Below are 22,142 nucleotides of genomic sequence, written 5' to 3' on the forward strand. Positions count from 1 at the left end.
TGGTGAAGCAGCTGTCCCCCTGCAGCCCATGGAGGTCCACAGTGGAGCAGAGATCCACCTGCAGCCTGTGGAGCACCCCATGCTGGAGCAGGGGTATGTCCAAAGGTGGCTGTGATACTGCAGGAAGCCCACACTGGAGCAGGCTCCTGGCAGGACCTGTGCCCCCGTGAAGAGGAGTCCATGCTGGAGCAGGTCTGCTTACAGCACTTGTGACCCCATGGCAGACCCACACTGGAGCAGCCTGTTCCTGAGGGATGCCACGCCCTGGAAGGGACCCACAATGGAGCCATCTGTTTCTGAAGGACTGCACCCTGCGGAAGGGACCCTATGCTGGAGCAGAGGAAGCGTGAGGAACTCTCTTCCTGAAAAAGATGGAGCAGCGTAGTCAGCGTGTGATGAACTGACTGCGGTTCCCATTCCTTGTCCAGGTGCTGCTGGTGGGGGGGGAGAGAGAGAAAAATCAAAAATTGAGCCTGGGAAGAAGGGAGAGTTGAGTGGAACCAACATTTGGTTTTATTTCTCATTATCATATGATATGACTGGTAATAAACTAATTTACCCAAGTCAGGTCTGTAATGGTAACTAGGTAACTAGATTTCTCCCTGCCCTTATCTCAACCCACAAATCTTTTCCTTGTATTTTCTCTTCCCTGTCCAGCTGAGGAGGGAAGTGATGGAGCAGCTCTGGTGGGCACCTGGCATCCAGCCAAGATCCACACGTAACACAACAGACAGAACTTCCTGCAGAAAAGATGAACATGACTGTACTCCATTATCACCTTTTTATTGGTAAAAGGACAGATCTTGACAATGGGAAAAAAAGATGTTTCACATGGAGAACAGGAAGTAGCTTCTACTGGTCTTTCAATTCCTTCAGTCTTCTGATGGCAGATTTGACTGTCACTGCAGAGGTGGTACTGGAGGAAGAAACAGAGTCATTTGCATGTGTCAGCAGAACAACTGTGCCAGTGCTATCTTTTTTTTTTAAGAAAGCACAACTCATTTTGAATAGTTATCGTCTGATTGCGCTGTCAACAGGAGTCTAATTCCACTTCTGTTTTCATGACAACAAAGCGTAGGCCTTGGCCTACAGAAGCACATGCAGCTTCACAGGCTACATCTTAACCCAAATTACCCAGTCACGCACCCACCACATGCACATGGTGTGGGCTCAGCTCCCTCACAACTGTTACATGTGGAGCAACAGTGTCTTCTATCAAGACTGTGGGGGACTGTGGGGGAAGGAGAGTAAAGAAAGGGAGTAAGCAAGAGCACCTGCACAATAAGGGCTGTCATGATTCAGTGCTTTTACAACAAAAGGAAAACATGGAAATAATTTTTTTGGAGTAAATCTGGTTTTGCCTATTGCAAAGAATAGCGATCAAATACAATTTGATCCACTGCAATCCAATTTTAACAAAGCAGGCAACACTTCCCATGTCACTAACTCAACACAGATCTACTTAATGGTTAGTAGATTAAAATTAAAAAAAGATAAAAAAATCAAAAGCTGTATTATGCCTCAGCTACACAAGAATAAATGCTGATAGGAGCTTCTTCATTTCCTTACTTGTAAGTCCAGGCACCACCAGCAACTGTCTTCATGCAGGATCCACAGTGCCAGATACCCACAGCCTTCCTCTTCATTTTGGTCTGCAATAAAAGGGGAGAAAAAAAAAAATCACTCTCCATCAGCTGAAAAAGCCAAACAACCAACTTCAGGCGAGGACTTCAGCATCACACCACAGCATTCCTATAAGCCTAGTTAAGACAGGCAAGGATCAGGGAATGTTTTTCCTCTGATTCTGCAGAACAGGGGAAGTCCACCTGAAACACTTTTTCATTCAGATATAAAGTGCATCTTTTCTAAGTGCATCATCAAAAATTCAGCTCTTTTTGAAGGAGAAAAATAGTTAGGAGATACCTTGGTCATAGTAACTGATGCTCTGACCTGGATTTGGTGACTAATGTGACACCACTGTTCCCAGTAATCCCTGGACAACCCAAGATTGTTGTAAACCAGATACCCTTCAAACAGCATCTAAAGAGTGAGTGGTGGGTCTTGAACTTCTCTCTCCTGGGCAAGTATCCCTCACCTTGCAAAGGTGTCAACAGGTTTGCCTAGACCTATGCCTGATCTAGGCAGCTCTGCAAAGGGCGTTATCAACATTCTCACTTCACCTGACAAAGATAGCAGGTTAAAAAAAAAACAACACAGAAAAACAATAACAAACCAACACAACCCCCCCAAAAACTCTGATGAAAATACTTTTAAATTCCCAGGCACTTACAGATACCTATTCTACAGATAACAATAAAAAAATATCTGGGCAAAGCACAAGCTGATGGGCCTCTTAAACTGTTGAAAACCAGATTTAACAGTGAATTTTGATTATGTACATGAGCAGGTAAGATTACTGCTTATCAGAAATTCTTCCCCCTCCACAGTTATATAGCACACAAAAGTATACAACTGCCATCAAGTTTTAAGTGGGAAAAAGCAAGCTCTCTTTGTCCTCCAGGTATGCTGTAAAGCTACTGAAGGAAAATAAAGGCTCAAATCATGTGTTAATTATCAAGATAACAAGTGTGACACTTTAATTCTGTCAGATCTATTTTATTAGAGATGTAATGGCAATGCTGCTCAATCTTTTGCATAATGAAACATAATTTATGTTTGTTTTCATTTAAGTATCACTAAACATGCATGTGAAATGTATATTATTGTCTTTTTCATGGATTCTGACAGTAGGCCAAAGCTCACTATACACTAATCACTGTCTCAAAACTAGTCACGTTATCCCTTTTATACAAAAATTCCTGAAGCATCAAATTGCCTTTCTAGCACCAGAAACAATGTGATTCTTAAAGATTTTTTCGAGGTAAGGAGATCTCTCACCTTGCCACAGAAGGAGCAGGTGTACTTGGCATGCTGGCTAATTTCAATCTTCTTCACCATTTTCCTAAGGGATGCACCGTAACGGGTCCCATATTTACCCACAATCCCGACCTTCTTGGTGCGCTTGGCCTGTTGGGAGGCAAACCACAGTAAGCTGCGACTTTACAGAGACTGCCATCTTCTCAGCTGCTTCCTTCTCCTGCCACAGCACTGACCTAAACTGGGGCTGCTGCCTCCCGCCCCCATTGTAAAAACTGACTGTTCACAGAATGGGTCAGGTTGGAAGGGACCACAGTGAATCATCTGGTCCAACCTCCCTGCTCAAGCAGGGTCATCCCAGAGCACGTGGCACAGGACTGTGTCCAGATCGTTCCTGTGTATCTCCAGTGAGGGAGACTCCATGCCCTGTACTGGGCAACCTGTTCCAGCGCTCAGTCACTCGCACGGAAGTTCTTCCACGTATTCAGGTGGAACTTCCTGCGCATCAGTTTCTGCCCGTTGTCTCCTGTCTATTGCTCGGCACCACCGACTGGAGCCTGGCTCCATCCTCTTGGCACCGCCCCTTTAGATATTCATACACATTAATGAGAATCCCTCCCAGCCGTCTCTCCTCGAGGCTGAACAGGCCTAACTCCCCTCAGCCTGTCCTCGTACGGGATATGTTCTAGTCCCCCAGTCACTCTCTCTGCCCTCCACTGGAGCAGCAGTCAGGAAATAATGCCAGGCTGCCGCAGCCTCAGCCTCCCTCACACCTTCTGCCGGCGCCCTTCGGGCGGCAGTGTAGCCGCCAGGCCCAAGCACAGCCCGGCTCTCTCAGGAGCGCTGTGCCGCCCGATTCGCCCCCGCGGCCCCTCACGGTGCAGCCGCTGCGAGCTCGGGGCCGGCTTGTCCCCGCCGCCTCCCCGGTCGCCCCTCCCCGCTCCCGGGCCGCCTCCCCGCGACCGCCCAAGCGCAGCGCGCCGCTGTGGCAGCCCAGCGTGGGGCCGGGACCCGCTGGGGGACACAGCGCAGAGCCGGGGCCGGCCCCGCGGGCTCAGCGCGGCCGCCCCGGGGCGGATGGCGGGGGATGGCGGCGGACGCGCCCCGGCCACACTCACCATCTTGCGCCGGCGCCGACAGGGAGAAGGAGCCGCGTGCGCAGGTCCGGGCGGAAGTGACGCGCAGGGCAGGGGCGGGTCCCGCTGTCCCTCTGGGAGACACCCCCTGCACCGGAGTTCCCCTGAACAAGAGTGGGGAGCGCTCCCTGGAACAGGTTTCCTGGAGAGGTTGTGGAGTCTTCCTCACTGGACCTACACAAGAACCGTCTGGATGCAGTCCTGTGCTCTGGGATGACCCTGCTTGAGCAGCGAGGTTGGACCAGATGATGCCCCGTGGTCCGTTCTGTGACAGTGTGGAACCCAGTGTGAGAGCCAAGCGGTATATGAGCCATGAGCCCCAGCACTGCCGGAGGGAGATGGAGTGCGGAGGCTCACAGTCCTGGGCTTCCACCCAGGGAGGTCCCACCAGGATAGGAGATGGGGCAGCTACATTCACTGACTTAGTTTTTAAAGAGAAAGTAGTAGATAGATGTCAGAATTAAAACAGGAACAGAAAACCTGACTGGAACTGCAGAAAGATGATGATGATTAATCAGTGAGGACAATTCTCATCTTGGAACATACTAGCCCTAAAACAAAAGGTTTCAAGATAACCTGACCTAATGGAACCAAGGCAACTTCCTAATTTCCTCGGGGTTATCTACTGTTGAGACAACCAGCCCTGAAAGCCTCTCTGTGTCGATGCAGAGGTGGCTCTCAGCACCCAGACAGTACCCCCAGCTGTTTGGGGAACTGGAGGCATCTCCACCACCAGCACCAAAATGTGGGGTCAGCAAAACATACCAATGCCAGTGAGCTGCAATGCTCATATGAGGATTAGCAACCCATTAACCTCCATTAAGAAATGTAATTAGTTAGCCCAAGAGCTTTTTAATGTAAGATCCAGCTACAGCTCATCCCCTCCTGCCAGGAAAGAGCCAGAGCTTCCCAGTCCACCTGGAGAAACCATCTCCAGGTGCTTCTTGCAGGTGCTTTTCCTCCGTTCCTGACAGCTCCATACCCACCCTGGCTGCCTTGATCCATGACAGCCCTCCTCTTCACTTGCAGTCTATTTAGTTAGTAAGGAATTAATGAATCAAGTGTACCCTGCCACTGTGTTAGTCTTTCCCTGGCTGGGGACTGTACTTTCAGAGATGCTCACAGACAGATGCTGCATCCCCTCTTGGCTCTTGCTTTGAGGGTTTGAACACTCATAGTTTTAATTTTCGTGCCGGGCTCCCCATTCCCTGATCATCCCTGTAAGCTCTTCTGGGAGCTGGTAGGCCAGAGACGTGTTCCAGATGAGGAACACAGCTTTAGGCAATGGTATTTATATCTCACTGTGTTGAGTCAAAATCTCATTTGATACATCCTTATATATTTGCCCTTTTCAGATCCTCATCATAATGATGACTCACAGGATACAGCTTTGATACCGACGTATTAGAAGGTTAAAAAAAAAGGGGGGGGGGGAAGAAAGTAAAAAGTTCCTTTGGCTGCTTAGGGATGATATGGTTAAAAAAATATAAAGTGTCAGCCAACACATCCAGGACAGAGAATCTACTGCTATTCTCCGGTCTGTATCTACAGAGTTAAAAGTTTTCTGTGAGAGTACAGTGCATGGTCATACCCTTCATCTACCAGTGTTACAGACAGCTCTAGCAACAACTAAACCCAGCCCCCTCGGATGCCAGCCATTCCCAGCACTGCCAGAGTAAACACAGTTTCCAAGTGACTGAGAAGATAATGGATGCAGACAGGACAGCTTGGCTTTACTTTGATAGTCCACTGCCTTGAACTCTTCAGCAAATGAAGATGGCCAGCCTGGGACATGTAGGAGATTTAGTTTGAACTGCTCCAACTTATTATTCAGGTATTTTTACCTGCTGTTCCTGGTTTGGCATCCTTGAAAATGCACCTTTCTCCAGCGTGGGTGGGAGCAGTGGTACAAGCAGAGGTACAAGCAGGCGTCCAGCCACAGCAAGATGCTCCAAGGTCCAGTAAGATTGGTCCTTCCCTTTCCTCTGCTGGGCTTTAGATAATGCCAAAAAGCTGTGTCATCTTCAGTGGGCAGGTGCAAGAGTCCCCAAGAGTGCTGCATGTTCCCAAGTCTGCCTGTGGGTCTGTCAGCCTGCACATTACCTTGTACAAGCAAGCCTTGGAGATCCTGTCTGAGCCTGCTGGCAGCTGCCCAGCCACCTCCTCACCATATTAATGATGGACTAATGGTGCAATTGGGATAAGGCTTGCACAGTCTCCCCAATTCCTTGAAGTAATCACTAAAAGCACTTTCCTGCAAGATTCTTCTCCCCTTTTTCATCTAGTAAGGATAAAGAGAATCTCAAGTGTACTTCAAAAAAACCTCTGTATCTCTGCAGTAAACCAGCTGAGATTTTATGGGTCCTAGCAGAGTACACCTAGCATTCCTCTAACAGGTTGGGATTTATCAACATATGGACAAGATAAATAGAGTTCATGAGAAGCAGAATTCTCCAAGGGTACTTACAGCGTATTTCAGAAAAATACTGTTTTGAAATAGTTGTAGCTTTACAAAGAGGAAAAGAACTACTCCTATAGGAGAAAACAATATGAGTATACAAATAATGTCTTCCATATTTTTTTTTTCAGTCAGCAGACAGCAGCATTTCTCACCCCTTACTCACAACAACCCACTTTGCAAGTAGAAAGATCACTTGTCTTACAGACAGATTGAATACTCTGTGTTCAAGATGACAGGCATTTAAAAATGGCAGAAAGTGTGTCTTTATTTCCTGGCCAGCTGTTGAAGCAAGAGCAACGATGTTTAGCTCTCAGTCTCAAACCCAGAGATAAAGCATTTCCTCCAGTAGCCCAGTCACACAACCCTCACTGCTGCTCTCACACCCCAAAGCACCTTCTGCAGTCATGAATGAAAAGCAATTCTCCACCCAGCACAACTGCATACGCAGCCTGTGGGGCATTTCCATGACGACAATTGCTGCAAATGGAATAATCAAACCCTTCAATGCAGGAAAAAATATCTACTATTACCAGGTTGATCTTGCAGCACAAACATTCTCTAGAGATTATGGCTGTAAAACATAGATAACTGATACATTTGTGAAATTATATCTTCTCCTGTACTCCCTGGTCACATTGGCTTAACATTAGCCCATTTCCAAGTATCTTCTAGGACTAAGAGCAGAAGCATGAAAGACATTAATCTGGGGATCACGCTACACCACCCTGGCAATAATACACACACAAAAAAAAATAAAAACTATGCAGAGATGCCTAAGAATACTAGTTGTGATAAACAAAGCCACTTGCTTTTACATCAAGCCCACATCAAAAGTGGCCTCTAGAGTTTTTGCAGAGGCATCACCTCTGTGAAGTGGAATCAGGCCATGCCCAAGGGACAGCAACTGTGTCACAAGCTCCTGAAAGGAACCAAAGACCAGGTTTGCTCAGGTGCCATTGAGGCTGGGAGGTCAGGCATCCCAGTTCACAGGGCTGAGAGCATGGTAGAGACTATCACAGATCAAAAAAAGGCATTTTAATCACTGCATCAAACAACAGTGCTGCTTTTGGCATTCTTAGTGTAACCTGCACAGAGCTGTAATGGGAGTAAATAACAGGTCCCAGGATACCAGTCTAAACATCTTATGGAAGTAACTCTTGATTCACCTATAAGCAAAGTATCATGGGAATCAACACATCAACCATTTGAAAGTTGATGTGTTTTAGAAAGCACAAAAAGGACATATCTTTCAGACATTGTAAGTACTTTTAAGAAAATGTTAATATTTCCACTGCATCACATACTTCTCAAGCTTAAGGCCCAAATGGGAGATGAAATGCTAGAACAGAAAAAGTATCAAAAGCTTGGGAACCACAATTTAAGAAAAACTTTTTATTTAAACAGTTTAGTCCAGAATCAGCGTCTTACAAAACAAGAGCAAAACTCTGCACATGTCCCCCTCTCCTCACTCACCTGTAGAAATTAGTCTTGAGTCTTAAAGAAAACACACACCCCCTCCCTGAGAAGCCAGACTTAATCCCTGGCAGTTAGCACAATCTTTATTCTCTACTGACACAAGAAGCACATATGGAGCAGCATTTAAGATTCAGCAGATGAGGTCAGAGATGAGAGTGCTCAGGCAGATGTGCCTATCAGGCAATGCACACTTCCTGGCACACAGTTACACTGCTTAGTTTCAAGGTACCGACTGCTCTTTTCCCTTGTCTTCCCCACGTCCACAAAACATCAAAATCTGTCTGGATATTTTTTCCTCATGGCCAAATGGAATATCAGAAAGCCAGTTTGTGAGTGACCCAAGTAGGAACTAAGTTTGCCGGTGAACCAACTCATATAAACACAGGCTAGAACTCTTGGAGCTGGAAGACTGATTGTTAAAAGCACTCTACAGCTGCTGAGGAGTTGGTTTTCACAATAGTTCTGCCTTGTGGACAGACAACTGTTACCTGCTTTTTAAACCAAACAACTGTGGAAGCCAACATGCTGAAACACAGCAGCATGCTACTTGCCCATGGCCATTCAGTCATCAGCAAACCCAAACTGCAAAACCTGCAGGCTGCCAGGTGTGCACTGCACATCTGTCAGACTGCCTTCTCATTGTTTGAGATGAAACATGCTAGAGATACAGAAAACTTAAAAGTCTTTTATTTTTGAAAACCGAAAAATAAAACTTGATTGGTTTTGTTTTTTTTTTTTAATTAAAAAAGATCTTTTAGTTGCCATCTCTTTTGCTGTCACCATTACACTTTAAAAAACTCCTCAATACGCTGCTTTTTTCTGGGACTCACTGAATATGTTTTTGCTTCTTTATCTTGCAAGACACTGTCAGAGTCAAACTCACAGCCAGCATCAGCTGCCTCCAAAAGCAAAGCATCATCAGCATCATCTCTGCTCTCAGAGAAGGTCCTCTGGAAAAGGTCATAGATGGTCTGCTGCTTTGGATCAGGCTGAGAAAACAGAATAGACAGAGTCTGCATGGACATTGTCATATAAAACCTAGTGAGCAAGAATCACAGGATGCTCCCCCCGAGACAGTGCATTTTTGTGTACAGATCATACTATGTATGATACACACACACATATATCTCATACATATATATACACTCAAAGACATACAAATGATATGGAGGCTAACACGTCTCCTTGCAAGCAGAAGGTTTGGAACATCTCTGTGGAGGGTCTAAGTCAAGACATGGATCTTGGGCAGTGCTGGAGAATCTGGTCCATGGCATTAAAGGCAGAACAGGTGTAAGGTCAGCCTGCCAATCTAGATTACACAAGCCAAAACCTGTTCAGCCTCTCCCAGGGACCACCAATATTCTTTCAGGTCAATTACCTTAGGACAGTAATTAGTGGACTCAGCTGTTTCAGAGAAATTGGTTTCTGAAAGACCAGCTTCGCCCAGCACTTTGATCTTCTCTTGAATCATTGGCCTAGGAGAGATAAATGGATTATTATTGAAAGGAAAAAAGCATCATCAAGGACACTGTCATTTACTATGTGTAGATGAAAAAACGATATTACCAGGTATAAAGATGTTTTTTCTACCAATGCCTGTTGGTTCCTTAACCTGTCCTGCTCCTGTTTGTGATGACTATGCTGTCTTGGGGTATCAGTCAATCCAGTTTAAACAAGTATCAATCAATTATCTAAGTAACAAAAAGAGGATTTAGGGCTATAAATATTTGGAGAACACACATATCCAACAGGGAAACTAGCTAAGGCAACACCAATGGTATGAAGCCAGAACAAGAAGATGCAGCTAAAGGGACTCTCAATAGCCTGTGTGTTCAGTCTCCAAGGCAAGCAGCGGTAATCCCCAACAACAGACACGTCAGCATTTCAAGGATAACTCCCAATGTACAGCAGGAGGAAGAATCTATCACTGGCCCAAGAGGCAGAGAGGTCCCAGCTGCACCTGCAGACTGGACACTTTGAAAGGCACAAAGGCCATGGCACAATTAATGCATTAACCAAATAGCCTTGTCGTCTTGATCTTTTTCTCATCTTTAAAAAGAATGCCACTGTCCTTTCAAGAGCCATATTTCCTTCCCATTAAGCACTAATGACTGCACAGACAGCATTTCACAAATAAAGGCAGAATTACTGTCATTAACTTTCCATGAAATTTAGGCAATGCATCAGTTTCCAGATCCCTGCATTGTAGGGTTATAATTATTTGCCATCATGATATTCTGGGAACTGCACAAGTTCACTGAGTTCATTTGTTCCTTTAAACAAGGTAATAAAGATGTAATTTTGGACTTTAAATGAACCAGCTGGCGGATAATTTCTTTTCATCGTTTGCAGGTCAGTTCCCTTGCAGCACTGAAGATTCCTCAGATCCTCCCCACCCCCAGATGTCAGCTTCCCCAGCCCTAAGGACTTGTGTCCACTGATGACCCTCACAGCAGCCAAAGAGACTCATACCACAGCTATCCAGAGGTGGGTCAGTGGCACTTTTTTAATCCATTTGAAGGACTCACTGAAGAGCAAGAAGACAGCAACAGTACAGTCCTCCTTCACAGCTCCCTGTCCAAGCACTCAGAAGCCAGGTTGCTCCTCAGACAGAATTTACAATACACTGAACCATCTCCACTGTCTGCTGACTTTGCTTGAAAATACTCAGCATTTTACAGTACCCTAGCATAGGAATGTTATCTAAGACAACTTCTTCTCCTTATACAGAGGCTGTAATGGTTTTAGATGCATCAGTTCCTCCAGGTTTTCTCTTAAGGGCCTTTTCTTTGTCAGGTTACTTTTATTCCTTCTGCTTGTCAGCAACTTAGTCATGTCCACTGCAACCAGGCCATGTCTCCAGCTCACAGCAGACCCGACTGGCACTTTTTGCTCCTCCCCTCACAGGCTGTGCAAATCAGCACTAACATTAAGCACCTCAGATCACATATGTGACAAACAGTGGAGAGCAAGTGGCAGGAGAACCAGAGCATCTTTCTCTCTTCTTACCATAAGTAGTCATCTGCTGTGCCTCTAGCCACCAGGTAGTGAACATTAACAGAGCTGGTCTGTCCAATTCGATGTGCCCGATCTTCTGCTTGGATCAAAATCTTAACGTAAAAACATGACAAATACAAAGTGAGAACTGCAGCATCTAAGAAGTAGTGTAAGCACCAGGGGATGGGAAGATCTCATTTCTTGTGCTTAGCAACTGTTTCTTATCTGGATCCTGTTAACACCTGTATCCTCAAACACAGACTAAGCCAAGAAGTAGTCTGGTACACCAGGTTCCCAGCATCTTTCAAAAGTAGAGGGTCAGCATTGATGATGGACCCTTTCAGGTCTTGGTTTGGCAAGCTGTTAAGAGCTCTGTCAAATTAAGAAATAGGAGCATGTTTCCCTTTCATGCTATCTTCTCCAAGCCAGCAAGCTGTGTAACCAGCTTCACTGGTTCAAGCCCAGGCACCTGAGGTTGCAGAGATAGGAGACATCAGAGAAAGCAAGAGAAAAACCCCAGAGAAAGTCCCCTGCCCATTATATCTCCTAATCAGCAGCATTTCTGCTCTCCAGGGAGCATCCAACCCCTGTCCCCTCCAGGACGCTTACCCCCGGGTTCCAGAAGAGCTCTGCAAACACCACCAGGTCTGCAGCAGACAACGTAAGGCCCATGTTTGCAGCAGTGAGGGAAAGGACAGCCACAACCTGCTTCTCTGAGAACTGGAACTTTTGGCACAGAGACTGCCGGTCAACTGAAGATGTGGAGCCGTCGATGCGAATGTACTCAACATGCTGTGAAAAGGCACAAGGTACTGTTTAGAGACCTTCTGTCCCCTTTCCTGTATACTCCTTCCATGTCTTAGTGGATACCATTTCCCTTCCCCATGGCAGAATCAGACAAGTAAAAAGGCAACAGTTATATTTTTAAGACCTTTCCTAATCCTTCAGGCAGAAGCACTGTAGCTCAGTATACAACACACCTAACATACCTCCCCCTCTGTCCAGTGTGTGACTTGCTCCCATGCCCATTCTTCTCCCAGTCCAGCACAACAGGAAGGACAGCGACAAGCTCGGGTACAGTGGAAAGGCAACTAGCTTAATACAAAACTAACCACTGTCTCTGTGCTGAAGTTACAGGTGGTACAACCTCCCCAGCCTCCCTAAGTATTCCCCCATTTGCAGTGGGAGGAGATGTGAAGACATCTCAGTTGCTCTGTGGCAGGCTCAGGACAGGCATAGCAAACCTGTGTGATGCAGGGCTGTAACTCTTCAGTGTCCAGTGCTGTCATAGAGCAAAGTCACCACTGCCACTGTGGTTTACAGGTTGGAATATTATCTTAAACCATTCTTCACACTGGCCCAGTAGGACCCACAACTCTTTAGGAGCATCCATGGAAGTCTCAAATGAAAAATTAGCCAAACAACTTTGAAGTCAAGAGAGACAATTTGCAGGTCTGCTGAGTCTCCCTACAGTGTTCCAGTTCAAAAACATAAGAGCACCACAGAGGTAAAGGCAGGCAGCCATAGTGGGCTTGGGTTGTTGCATTCTGCCTCTGAGGAAAGCCTGGAGGACAAAGCAGAGAATGCCACACAGGGTAATAGTCCTCCAGGAATTCACAAGGTCCAGGGAAGATGATGGAGATTAAAGAACATTAATACAAAGTGCATTCTGTGAGGCATTCACCCTGACAGCTCAGCTCCCTTGGTGAAGGGCACATTCAGAAGCACAGCAAGTAGAAATTATCTCTGCCACTAACTTTCATAAACTATCTGACCGGCCATAACTCCAGGGAGCTCTTAAACTGCTCTGAGGCTGGAACAGTGACAAAGTTAAGGCAACTCAGTCAGTCACTTACTTTCTTCTCCAGCTCTGCAACAACTGCATCCAGCATTATCTTGTGATGAGCAAACACCAGGAATTTATTATTCCCACTTTCCAGTAACTCCAGGATGTATTCTCTACATGAAAGAGGAAGAATATGAAAACTCTATAAAATTATGTGCTGAGACAATACAGACTTGGCTCACAACAAATTTTGAAGATACTGCTCATCTACACACAGGCACGAGGAAACTGGCTAGCATGAAGAAAGCTGCAGTAAAGTGCAAGTAGCAAGTCAAATCTCCTATAGATTAAAAATTACATTGAAGGAAAAATCACTCATTTCTTGATCACCACACCTGAACAGCTGCCTACATTTATACTTGGGGATTAATGAAAATTAGTTTATTATATCCTACTTGAAACACGACATCCCAGACCAATCAACTGAAGGTCATCTACACTTAATGACAATCTCAGCCATCCGTATTCCTAACTTTTAAACAATCACAGTAAAATATGCTGTATGCAATTGTACTTTCTGTGTTTAGTTAGGATTGTTTTTATTTTAGAAGAAAAGATCTCTAAACACATAGATCAGAATATCCTAAAAGTACCCTTCTCGCAAGGGTTCACATTGACAATTTACTCCAGTTTAACAATCTAAATACATCAGCTATTTCTAGGAGTTATCCATATGCATACAGGCTAATGGCCAATGAAAGGCAACAAGTCTCCTTTTAAATGCAGTTAAGAGGTGTTAATTAAATGAAAACATCTGGCTTTTCTCATGGACTAATAGCAAAGCTACAGAACCCATGTAGTAACCTGTGTTACAATCAGGTCAGCTGGAGCCTATAGAGATGACACAAATGTCATCTTTTCTTTGGAATAGCAAAATTGTTACAAAGATCAGGAATACCAAGTTCTTTGCTAAATACAACATAACTTAGGTCAGCAGCAACTGTCAGAAAACACCAGGCAGGATTTCCAGTGCTGTATTAAGATTTATTAGTTCTTTGCAGACAACCCCCAGGGTTCATGATGTTCAGATCCCAGTTAATGAGAGTATCATTTAACAAAGAAATCTGGGAGGGAAGTGGGACTGCTGGATTTTAAAACAAACAGCAAAGCAAACATTCAGTGTAGTAAGCAGGTGCCAACCAACACATCACAATTATTTTATACCCCATTCCCATATTCCATTTAACAAATGGCAAGTCATTTCAATGGAAGCAATGGAAGACCTGTCAACAAGGGTAAAATATGGGAAGTGCTGATGATCATAGGACAGTACCGTTTCCTAGATGGTACCGCACCTTAGCAGCTTATGTAAGTGATATTTTAAATGCTCCTAAACCCTAGAAAAAAATGGACAAGTTCCTACCAGAGAGTCAAGTAAACAACACTTCATGGTTTTATATTCAGTTCATATTTGCAACTGAAATAAAAACAAGAAAGTCTTCCAACTGCTCACTAACATAAAAGGAAGAAACTCTTCTACAGAAATGAGCACTGGGACACTGAAGTGCAGTTCTGTGCCAAACAGGCAAATTTTGCAACAAGGTCTGAGACTGTGAAATCACACAGTGCACATCAGCTGGTCCTTACATTTAGAGAGCTGTGGAAAGTAAACTGTTTTCGTGTTATTATCATACTACTTATTAGAAAGTTACGCTAAATGATCTAAAGCAACTCCTTTGCAGCCCCAGCAGAAAGGCTAAGGGTGAATGGGCATAGGAAGTCACAGAAGGAAATTACTCCTAGGGAAGAGAGTTAAAAGCACACCTATGATACAAAACTTGCTACTGAGGTCCCATGTGAGCCCCGTGGAACAGCCAAGAATTTCCGTAGGGGCTGTGAGATTCCTCGAGCACATTCCAACTAAAGTTCAGTCTATCTCAGAAGCTTTTTGATTCAGGGTTCCTGCTGCAGCAGGACTGCAGCATTTCTTTCCTCAAATTCTGTTGGTGCTTGTAAGTTTCATTGCTCCCTCCCTCCTTAAACTGAAATAGGGTCCGAATATCAGGGAACTTGGTCCAAGTCCCAAACACCAAGTAATTTTAGATGGTTCAAATGACAGTTTAGATCCATATCTGGAATGAAATCAGAAGACTTATTCAGCCTAGGAACTCTGAGAGGAGAAAACGTTTAGTGCATTGTAATTAACATCAATTTTTTCTAGGCTGACTTTAGGCTATGCTTCATGTCCCTGCACTGTTATCTCTAAGGCACTGTTTCCTGTTCTCAGCAGACAAACACATTTCACGAGGCAGGAATGGAGCAGTGACACACAGCTTACATGACTGAGCGGATTTTAGCTTCTGCCGTTCTGCTGAAGAAGACAAGAAGAGCTTCCTTCTCCTGTTGTTTCTGTAAAGAGAAAGACAAACGAATTTGAGTCTCAAAAATGCCTTTTCTCTTTCTTGCTCACAGATCTGGGATATCTGCTGCTGCCAATAAACACTTTGCTAGGAAAAAAACCAACATAAAATGCACAACAATAGAAGCCTGGAGGGGGAAGTCTCCTACTCACCTCTGGGTATGGCAGTACTCACACATTCCTGACACCTCCCTTTCTACCTCCTACTCAACTCCTACAAGTTGGATGACAAGTATATCACAAATGCAGCTTTAGTTGAGAAACAGCATGGAAAAACTCCCAAGTTCTTACAGAACTGCATTAGCAACCTAGGAGCCTAGAACATGCATTTACCATCCACACAAGGAAAACAAACAAGAGAAGTAAAAGCACACTTCACATTTTTGGCTACTGCTCTGTTCACAACACATCTTAAACAAGGCTGTGTTTTGATAGGCTGAATGAGATTACAGGGCTAGACAGAAGAGTAAGTACAGAGGCAAGAGGTCTGAAAGGCAATTAGAAATTATTAACACGAGAAAAAAAAAGAGAGGAAATGGTATTTCACACAAAGGGACAAAGCAGACCACTTACATCAAAAGCAAAACAAGATGAGCAGTTTTGATTGTGCTGTATGTTCACTTGAAACTGTGCCTTCACATAAGGTGTGGCTCTGACCTTCTTTGGAACTCTGGTACTGTTTTTAGCTGATGTTTTTGAATAAAGGTACCTGAAATAGCAATGGCTCATCACAAAAATAGTTTCTGACTTACACTTTTATATCCTTTGGCCATCCTCTTTGCTTCAGCTTCCAAGACAGCTTTGGTCTTTGCATTAATGCCTTCAGGAGCCACCACAACCATTTTGCGTTGCTTTGCTGGAAGCTGGGAAAGCACATCTGATTTCAGACGTCGGATCATGATGGACTCTTCCAGCAAAATTTTCAGTTCAGTTAAGTTGGATGATCCAGAGTAGTCCCAACCCCACGGCATCTGGGAAAGATCAAAGCAGTTATCAATGTCAAACTTACAAGAGACTGGTCTGCAGGCAATCCAAAAGCAGAATAAATGTCCCAAGAAACTGGACAAGGTAAGAACTTAAGGGTCTGGAGGAAGAGACATTTGATAAAAATGGCGGTAAGATAGAAACATACAAACTAATCCACCCAAGGTGAAAAGGTTACTTACAAATTCCCCTATCTACAAGTGCTCAGGGAGGTGCAGGGAAGTGGACTATGCAGAAAGGTGGCAGGGATCCCTACTGCAGCACTATGCCCCAGTATTCATTCTCACACAGCAAGGTGCTGCTCTCCACTTGCAGCTTTGAGCAGGCCAAGAGAACTCAATGCAGTTTTGTGTATGCACATTTACCTCAGCTTTAAGCAGAGAGACACACAAAAATCTTCTCTAACAGCAGGAGGACAAACATCCTTAACCAAGATGCCTTCACAGAGTTGTTACACTTGTCTGTGCCAGGTCAAAATTGCCTGTATTCCACTATGACATGACTCTTGATCCACTTCCTGACATACTCTGTTTCTGCCATTACATGTTTGCTTCAAACTCAAGCAAACCATAAATAAACTGTGGCCCAAAATACATCACTCCAAACACTGTCTCTTCAAAGTATCATCATTTCAAAGCTCCTCTGAACAAGCCCTTCATTTACTCCTCGAAACGCTCCCCTCTGAACCCTATTCTCTAAGATCCTCTCTGCAGGCAATACACATCTGTTCAATTAATCTCAGCTCATCACTTCTCCTACTTGTAATTCCACAGCCTATCATTTGTTCTCTGAGAAAGAACAACTAAACTGACACACAGTGGCATCAAAATTGGTACATTCCCCAAAAGAAGCATCTGTAAACAACTTTCTTTTGGAGAAAGACCCATAAGGTTTTAATGCTGAAGCAAAGGCAAAAGAAAAACCTTTCTGCTGAAATTTCACAAATAAGGGCAGGAAATACAGCTACAGTAATACTAAAAACCAAGGTGGGGAGGGAGGTGAAATCTTCCTCACAGCTCTAATTCCAAGTCATATTGGCACCATCCAAAAATACAACCTCTGGTCTTGGAATAACAATCAAAAGTAAACCACTGCATATGGATGCAAATTTGCTCCTGAAATGCATGCAATGGAGGTGTGGGGAGCCTCAGCATCAACCCCTTTGATCTACTGCTCTACTCTTATTGTGCCACATTATTTGCTAAAATAGATTTAACCTTAAAGATCTATATCTCTTTTAGTTGTCTTCCCCAAGAAAAACCTGCTGCAACACAGAAATGGAAGTAAAATAGAAAAAAGCTCTAAAGTATTCACTGCACCCTCCATCCTCTCACAGAATGCATGAGACAAAAAACAAATCATACTAACTGTGGGGTTAGTCACATTTCTGACTATTAAGAGGTGGTGCTTTGATGAAACAGGGATGAGAACATGCTGTGGGACAGGAAGAAGAGCAATCAAACAGCTTATAGGCAAGTAAGACCTCTTTGATATCTGGAAGTGAACATTCCTACTTCAGGTTGAGATAAAACAGGACAATCTGCAGTTCTATTGCCATGTTGTACTGATGTGAACCATTAACTGACTTCAGATTCTGGAACTTATGGCCACCATTAAAACTCATTTGACTTAATCTATTCCTACATAATTATGGTACCATCTGATTAGTTACAGTTGGTTCATTAAAGCAAGAAACAATTCAAACCCCAGACACAAAGCCATTTTAAATCTTGTAGAATTAAAACTTTGGCTCTGACAACAGCACACTGGTGTACAGCTAGAGGTAATAAGCCCACCTGGATCTCAGCCAACCCCTCAAAAAGCCAACATGGGTATCACTGCTCTGCTTCCCTGAAACCAGAAGTGGAAGATACATCCCTCAGGTCTGTGAAGAGCAAGCTCAAGTCTAGCTGGGCTTATTAGCTTTAGGCACTCAGCAGGAAAGCTGACATTGCTAAGCCACAGTCTTTGTGCTCCCTTTCTGCATTACTTCAGGCTCCATGGGCCCAGCAGAGCAGCTGTACAGAACCAAGGAGGAACCACTGGGCTGTGCCCAGCCTTCTAAGCCCACTGCTCACACTACTCAGTGCACTGAGTGCATTGTAGAGCTAACTCGGATTAGGCTACTCAGCAAGACCTACTGTGGGGTCTGGACTCTCCTCAGGCTGCCTCATTCTACTTATGGAGCTCATGTTTGTCCACTTTCCACTTCCATAACAAGCAAGTAATAAATATGCTTTATGTCCATGTAGACCAATTCATTTCAGAAGAGCAACATCATCATCAGAGAAAGAACAAGAAACACAGAGAGCCAATATACCATCTACTGAGATATTAAAAAGCTCATACAGGCAGAGTCCCTACAGTACATTCAGATTATATATTTCTTTCATGGTGCTGGAACAAATTGCAAACAAGGAAACATGCTAGCTCTGTGCTGCACCTAGTGATAAAAAGATAATTATTTTTGGAATTATTAGAATTAAGTTTAGTATACCCTATTGTGGAAAAGAGAAAAAAAGAGGGACATTTATTTTGCCAAAATACACATCTGGCTTTGATCCATAACATTCCAGAACACATGCTTCCAACTGTGATTTTCTTACCAAACTGTTACAGCATCTTACATGAGTCAGTAAACTTATTACAGTGTTAGCAGAAGCTGCCAAACTCTTATAAATTCAGAGCATGTGCTCAGATAGAAATTATTTAATATTTGCCAACATCACCCAGTTCGAAAAATGAATTCACAGCATGTATTTTGGGAAACAGACTTGAGATAGTTTGTAAATAACAGGTAACATTTCACTTGTATTTTTAAGAATACAGATGCTGGGAGGTTGAATTACAAAATTATCAACTTTAATATCTTTTCTTATAAAATCTGCCAGATATTTGTAATTTTCTGTCATAAAACCTACTATCTGGAAACAGAAACTAGTCAGGCTTTAGTTTTAGGTTGAATGGTTCGGGTTCGCCAATTTTTCTTTAATTTTATAATGCAATCAGATTTATTATTAATACCAAAACATTTTTACATAGCACCTTTCATCCTGACAGATCTTCAAAAGCCTTGCAAAACCTCTCTAGTTCTGTGCAATTCCATCTCCACTCATAAAGCTGCTATTTTCAGGACAGAAAGAAGGACATATTTAAGTAATGACAGCAGAAATACCAGAACAGTTCTACAGAGAAGATGTAACTCCTAACACAGTTTCAGGTTAGAGCTGTAAAAAGGAACATGAGGGACAGTCTACAGTCATGAAAGAACAACTACAATCATCAAAACACCTTTTAAATTTATTCATTGCTGAGTGGATCTATGGCAATCCAATATTCAGCAGTCCCATTTTTTTCCTCTAATACTATCCACATCTCTTCATTTCCACAAGCCCCACTTCTCCAAATAACCAAATTCTTTCAAGGTTCACTCTATCACTGACATTAACTGCAGCAAAATATCCCAGATAAACATGGAGAAGACCAGCAACGTTCAACTGTTTAGTAGAGACAGGTCAAACAGAGAAAAAAAATTGTACTAGAAACCCTGCTAAGGTTTTGAAGGGAAGCTGATACAGACTGTGACCTCCATGCTGAGTTTCACTGCAGGTTGAAAACTCATTTACACAGAGTACACTGTTACAACCTGGATCATGTAAAACTATTTTATTTCTTATATCCAATATCCTACCTGAGGTCTGTGTGCCTCACAACTGAAGCAACATGCAGAACTTTACCCTTAAAGGGTTTATGAAACTCCAAACCTATTCAGACTCACATGCTGCAAATCAACTTTCCTTTTTACTGCAGAAAACCAACAAGATTGAACTGTATCTCTTCATTTTTCTCTAGGAAGCATTCTGAACACTACTCAGAAAGGAATCTTTCAATAAAGACAATGAAGCTCAGCAGAAGATGTGACTCTCTCCTTCCATATGATTACCTACTATGGATGGAGTCTAGGACTCCAGCTCTGTATCCATGATTCTGCATGCTAATGGCCTTAATCTAATCAATGGCATCAGCACACGAGTACCAATGCCAATTAATTGCTCCTCTGGGTTGCTCGTTTGAACATACACAGAACAACACTACACTGGCTCTGAAATCAAAAGTGGGCATTCAGACCTAAGAATATATAAGACTGCAATAAGAATCTTCTTGAGGGAAACCTGGTATATGTTGGCTACACTAAACAGAAAAGAAAACAAACCGAAAAGCCCTACAAATAGCTGTAACTATTTTCATGGCATACAGTGATGATGTTCAGTTCTTCAGTAAATATTTTTGAACATGAAATGGTCATTTAGTGTTTCCAACCACTCTGCTAAAAATAGTTTCCCATTCTTACAGACAATGAGGCACAAGAAGTTAAATGGATTACTCAAGAACAAAGCAGAGTGTGCAAGTTTGTGCTACAGGTGCGTCCTCACACTGCCAAGCCATTCTGTGCCACGTGCAAACTACTACATGCTTGTCCTGGAGGACCTGGAGGGCAAGACAGATTAGAGGGCTCTTGTTCCAAATCAGAAGTCAGGGGAACTTTGGTTTCCCCTTTTGTGTCTATGCAACCAGCACAGAAGATCCCTGAGCCTCCCTGTACAACAAGCAGCAGCAAAAGCTGTTCTTTTAGCAGTGTGTGTTCCGATATACACAGCAGCCCTAGAGATGGCAAATCCAAGCACAGCTGAGTTGCCCATACATTGGGAGCAAGGCAGACACCTGCCATCATGGCTCCAAATGCTGGCTTCCTGCAAAACCAAGATCTTGCAGTGGTTGGACTCAATGACTCTATGGAAACTACTGCTGAGCAACTGGCAGAGGAGTTATTTTCAATATATGCTGGGGATCACATCCATTTCCTGAATTAGAAGAGCAGAATACAAAGATGGACTATAAGTCCTCATTTTTTACTTACCTGGAAGTATAAAATCCAAAATCCCAAGCAACACAGGCCTTTATCAAAGTGACTAAAGCAGACTAGAAACTGGATTTTTGGTTTTGTGATTTTTAATCAATTAGCCGAAACCTGCAGCTGCTTAAAGCCCCCATATTACTCTGCCCATTTAAAACACTCTGGGGGGAAGATTTTATCAGAATAGGCTCCTTTCACCAGTTATGGCCATATTTGTTTCTTTTTTCCAAGCTTTTATTTCTATGGTTTCCATGGCAGATTTTGACAAGAAACATTACCACCTCCATGTCTCAGGCCCACCACTGCAGGACCTAGATCTTCTCAGCTTAAGAGCTTTCAAAATGTTACTCTGCAGATGTAACATCAGACAGAAAGAAGAAGGAAGAAAAGAAAAAGCCCCCACATTTTGAATAAAATACAGTGCTGTTTGCAGAGTCCCAGTCTGCCACTTTCCCCACTGAAGTACCTTTCTGGCATCACAGTAGCGTAGCCCAAAGGAGTGGAATTGTGGGAAAAAAGATGGCTGGACAGCCGCGATCTGCGTGTAGAGCTCCACAGGCCGTGACATGGCAGGGGTTCCTGAAAGCAGGATCACTCTCTTGGCAGCCTGGGAAAGCAAAACAGCATCATTATCATACAGCTTACAATATAAGAAAAACCTAAGTAATCATCCCAGTCCCAAAAAACCCACAGGCCTCTGTTCAAGTACCCTAAATGGAAGAGTATTTCACCTTCCACAGATACTTTCAGCCATCACTACCTGCAGACACTCAAGGACAGTACTTAAAACTTCTAGGGAGCAGGACAAACCATACAGTTTCTTATTAAACATCCACGTGCTGTTAGGGAATGGGGCATCCATCTTTATTACAGTACTTTCAACTGGCATTTACCCCCTAAACAAATTAATATCTTAAGCCTGGCTGAACATTTCATTTGGTATCAGATATCACAGGAACATGACACACCCTCTCAGGTACATCCCCACCTCCAAAATAAATTCTCTCATAATAAAGTTGCCACAACAAGCCATAAGCAGACTGTCTTTCTAACAAAAGCAGAAGAGATACAAAGAGATAGGATTCTTTTTC

General features: G+C 43.6%; 2 protein-coding genes across 5 annotated transcripts in view; both read right to left on the bottom strand.

Annotated features, from left to right (window-relative positions):
- Positions 1 to 765: 765 nt before the first annotated feature.
- RPL37A (ribosomal protein L37a) lies at positions 766 to 4,090 on the bottom strand. Its single transcript, XM_027637034.1, has 4 exons — positions 3,996 to 4,090; positions 2,899 to 3,027; positions 1,570 to 1,652; positions 766 to 916 (listed from the first exon to the last, which is right to left on the bottom strand). Exons 1-4 carry the CDS (start codon positions 3,996 to 3,998, stop codon positions 853 to 855), a joined length of 279 nt encoding a protein of 92 aa, XP_027492835.1. The 5' UTR covers positions 3,999 to 4,090; the 3' UTR covers positions 766 to 852.
- Positions 4,091 to 7,851: 3,761 nt separating this feature from the next.
- Positions 7,852 to 22,142, bottom strand: part of SMARCAL1 (SWI/SNF related, matrix associated, actin dependent regulator of chromatin, subfamily a like 1) — a 38,353-nt gene continuing 24,062 nt past the window's right edge. For all 4 annotated transcript variants that reach the window (XM_027637030.1, XM_027637031.1, XM_027637032.1 and 1 more), the window contains exons 10-17: positions 21,518 to 21,658; positions 15,905 to 16,123; positions 15,072 to 15,142; positions 12,804 to 12,906; positions 11,557 to 11,739; positions 10,960 to 11,060; positions 9,329 to 9,425; positions 7,852 to 8,939 (exon numbers count right to left, since the gene is read on the bottom strand). In XM_027637030.1, the coding sequence (XP_027492831.1) occupies positions 8,733 to 8,939; positions 9,329 to 9,425; positions 10,960 to 11,060; positions 11,557 to 11,739; positions 12,804 to 12,906; positions 15,072 to 15,142; positions 15,905 to 16,123; positions 21,518 to 21,658 (1,122 nt within the window). In that variant the 3' untranslated portion in view covers positions 7,852 to 8,732. The remainder of the gene's footprint in view (positions 8,940 to 9,328; positions 9,426 to 10,959; positions 11,061 to 11,556; positions 11,740 to 12,803; positions 12,907 to 15,071; positions 15,143 to 15,904; positions 16,124 to 21,517; positions 21,659 to 22,142) is intronic.

The sequence above is a fragment of the Corapipo altera genome, unplaced genomic scaffold (assembly GCF_003945725.1).
Source record: "Corapipo altera isolate COAL_440 unplaced genomic scaffold, ASM394572v1 45, whole genome shotgun sequence".
NCBI lineage: Eukaryota > Metazoa > Chordata > Aves > Passeriformes > Pipridae > Corapipo > Corapipo altera.

Bases quoted from the DNA above. Each gene is read 5' to 3' on its own strand.
- RPL37A (XM_027637034.1), bottom strand. The intron at 1,653-2,898 runs GTGAGAGATCTC...CTTTTATTGCAG, and splicing joins CCTGCTCCTTCTGTGGCAAG to ACCAAAATGAAGAGGAAGGC. The intron at 917-1,569 runs GTAAGGAAATGA...TTCTTCCTCCAG, and splicing joins GGTGGTGCCTGGACTTACAA to TACCACCTCTGCAGTGACAG.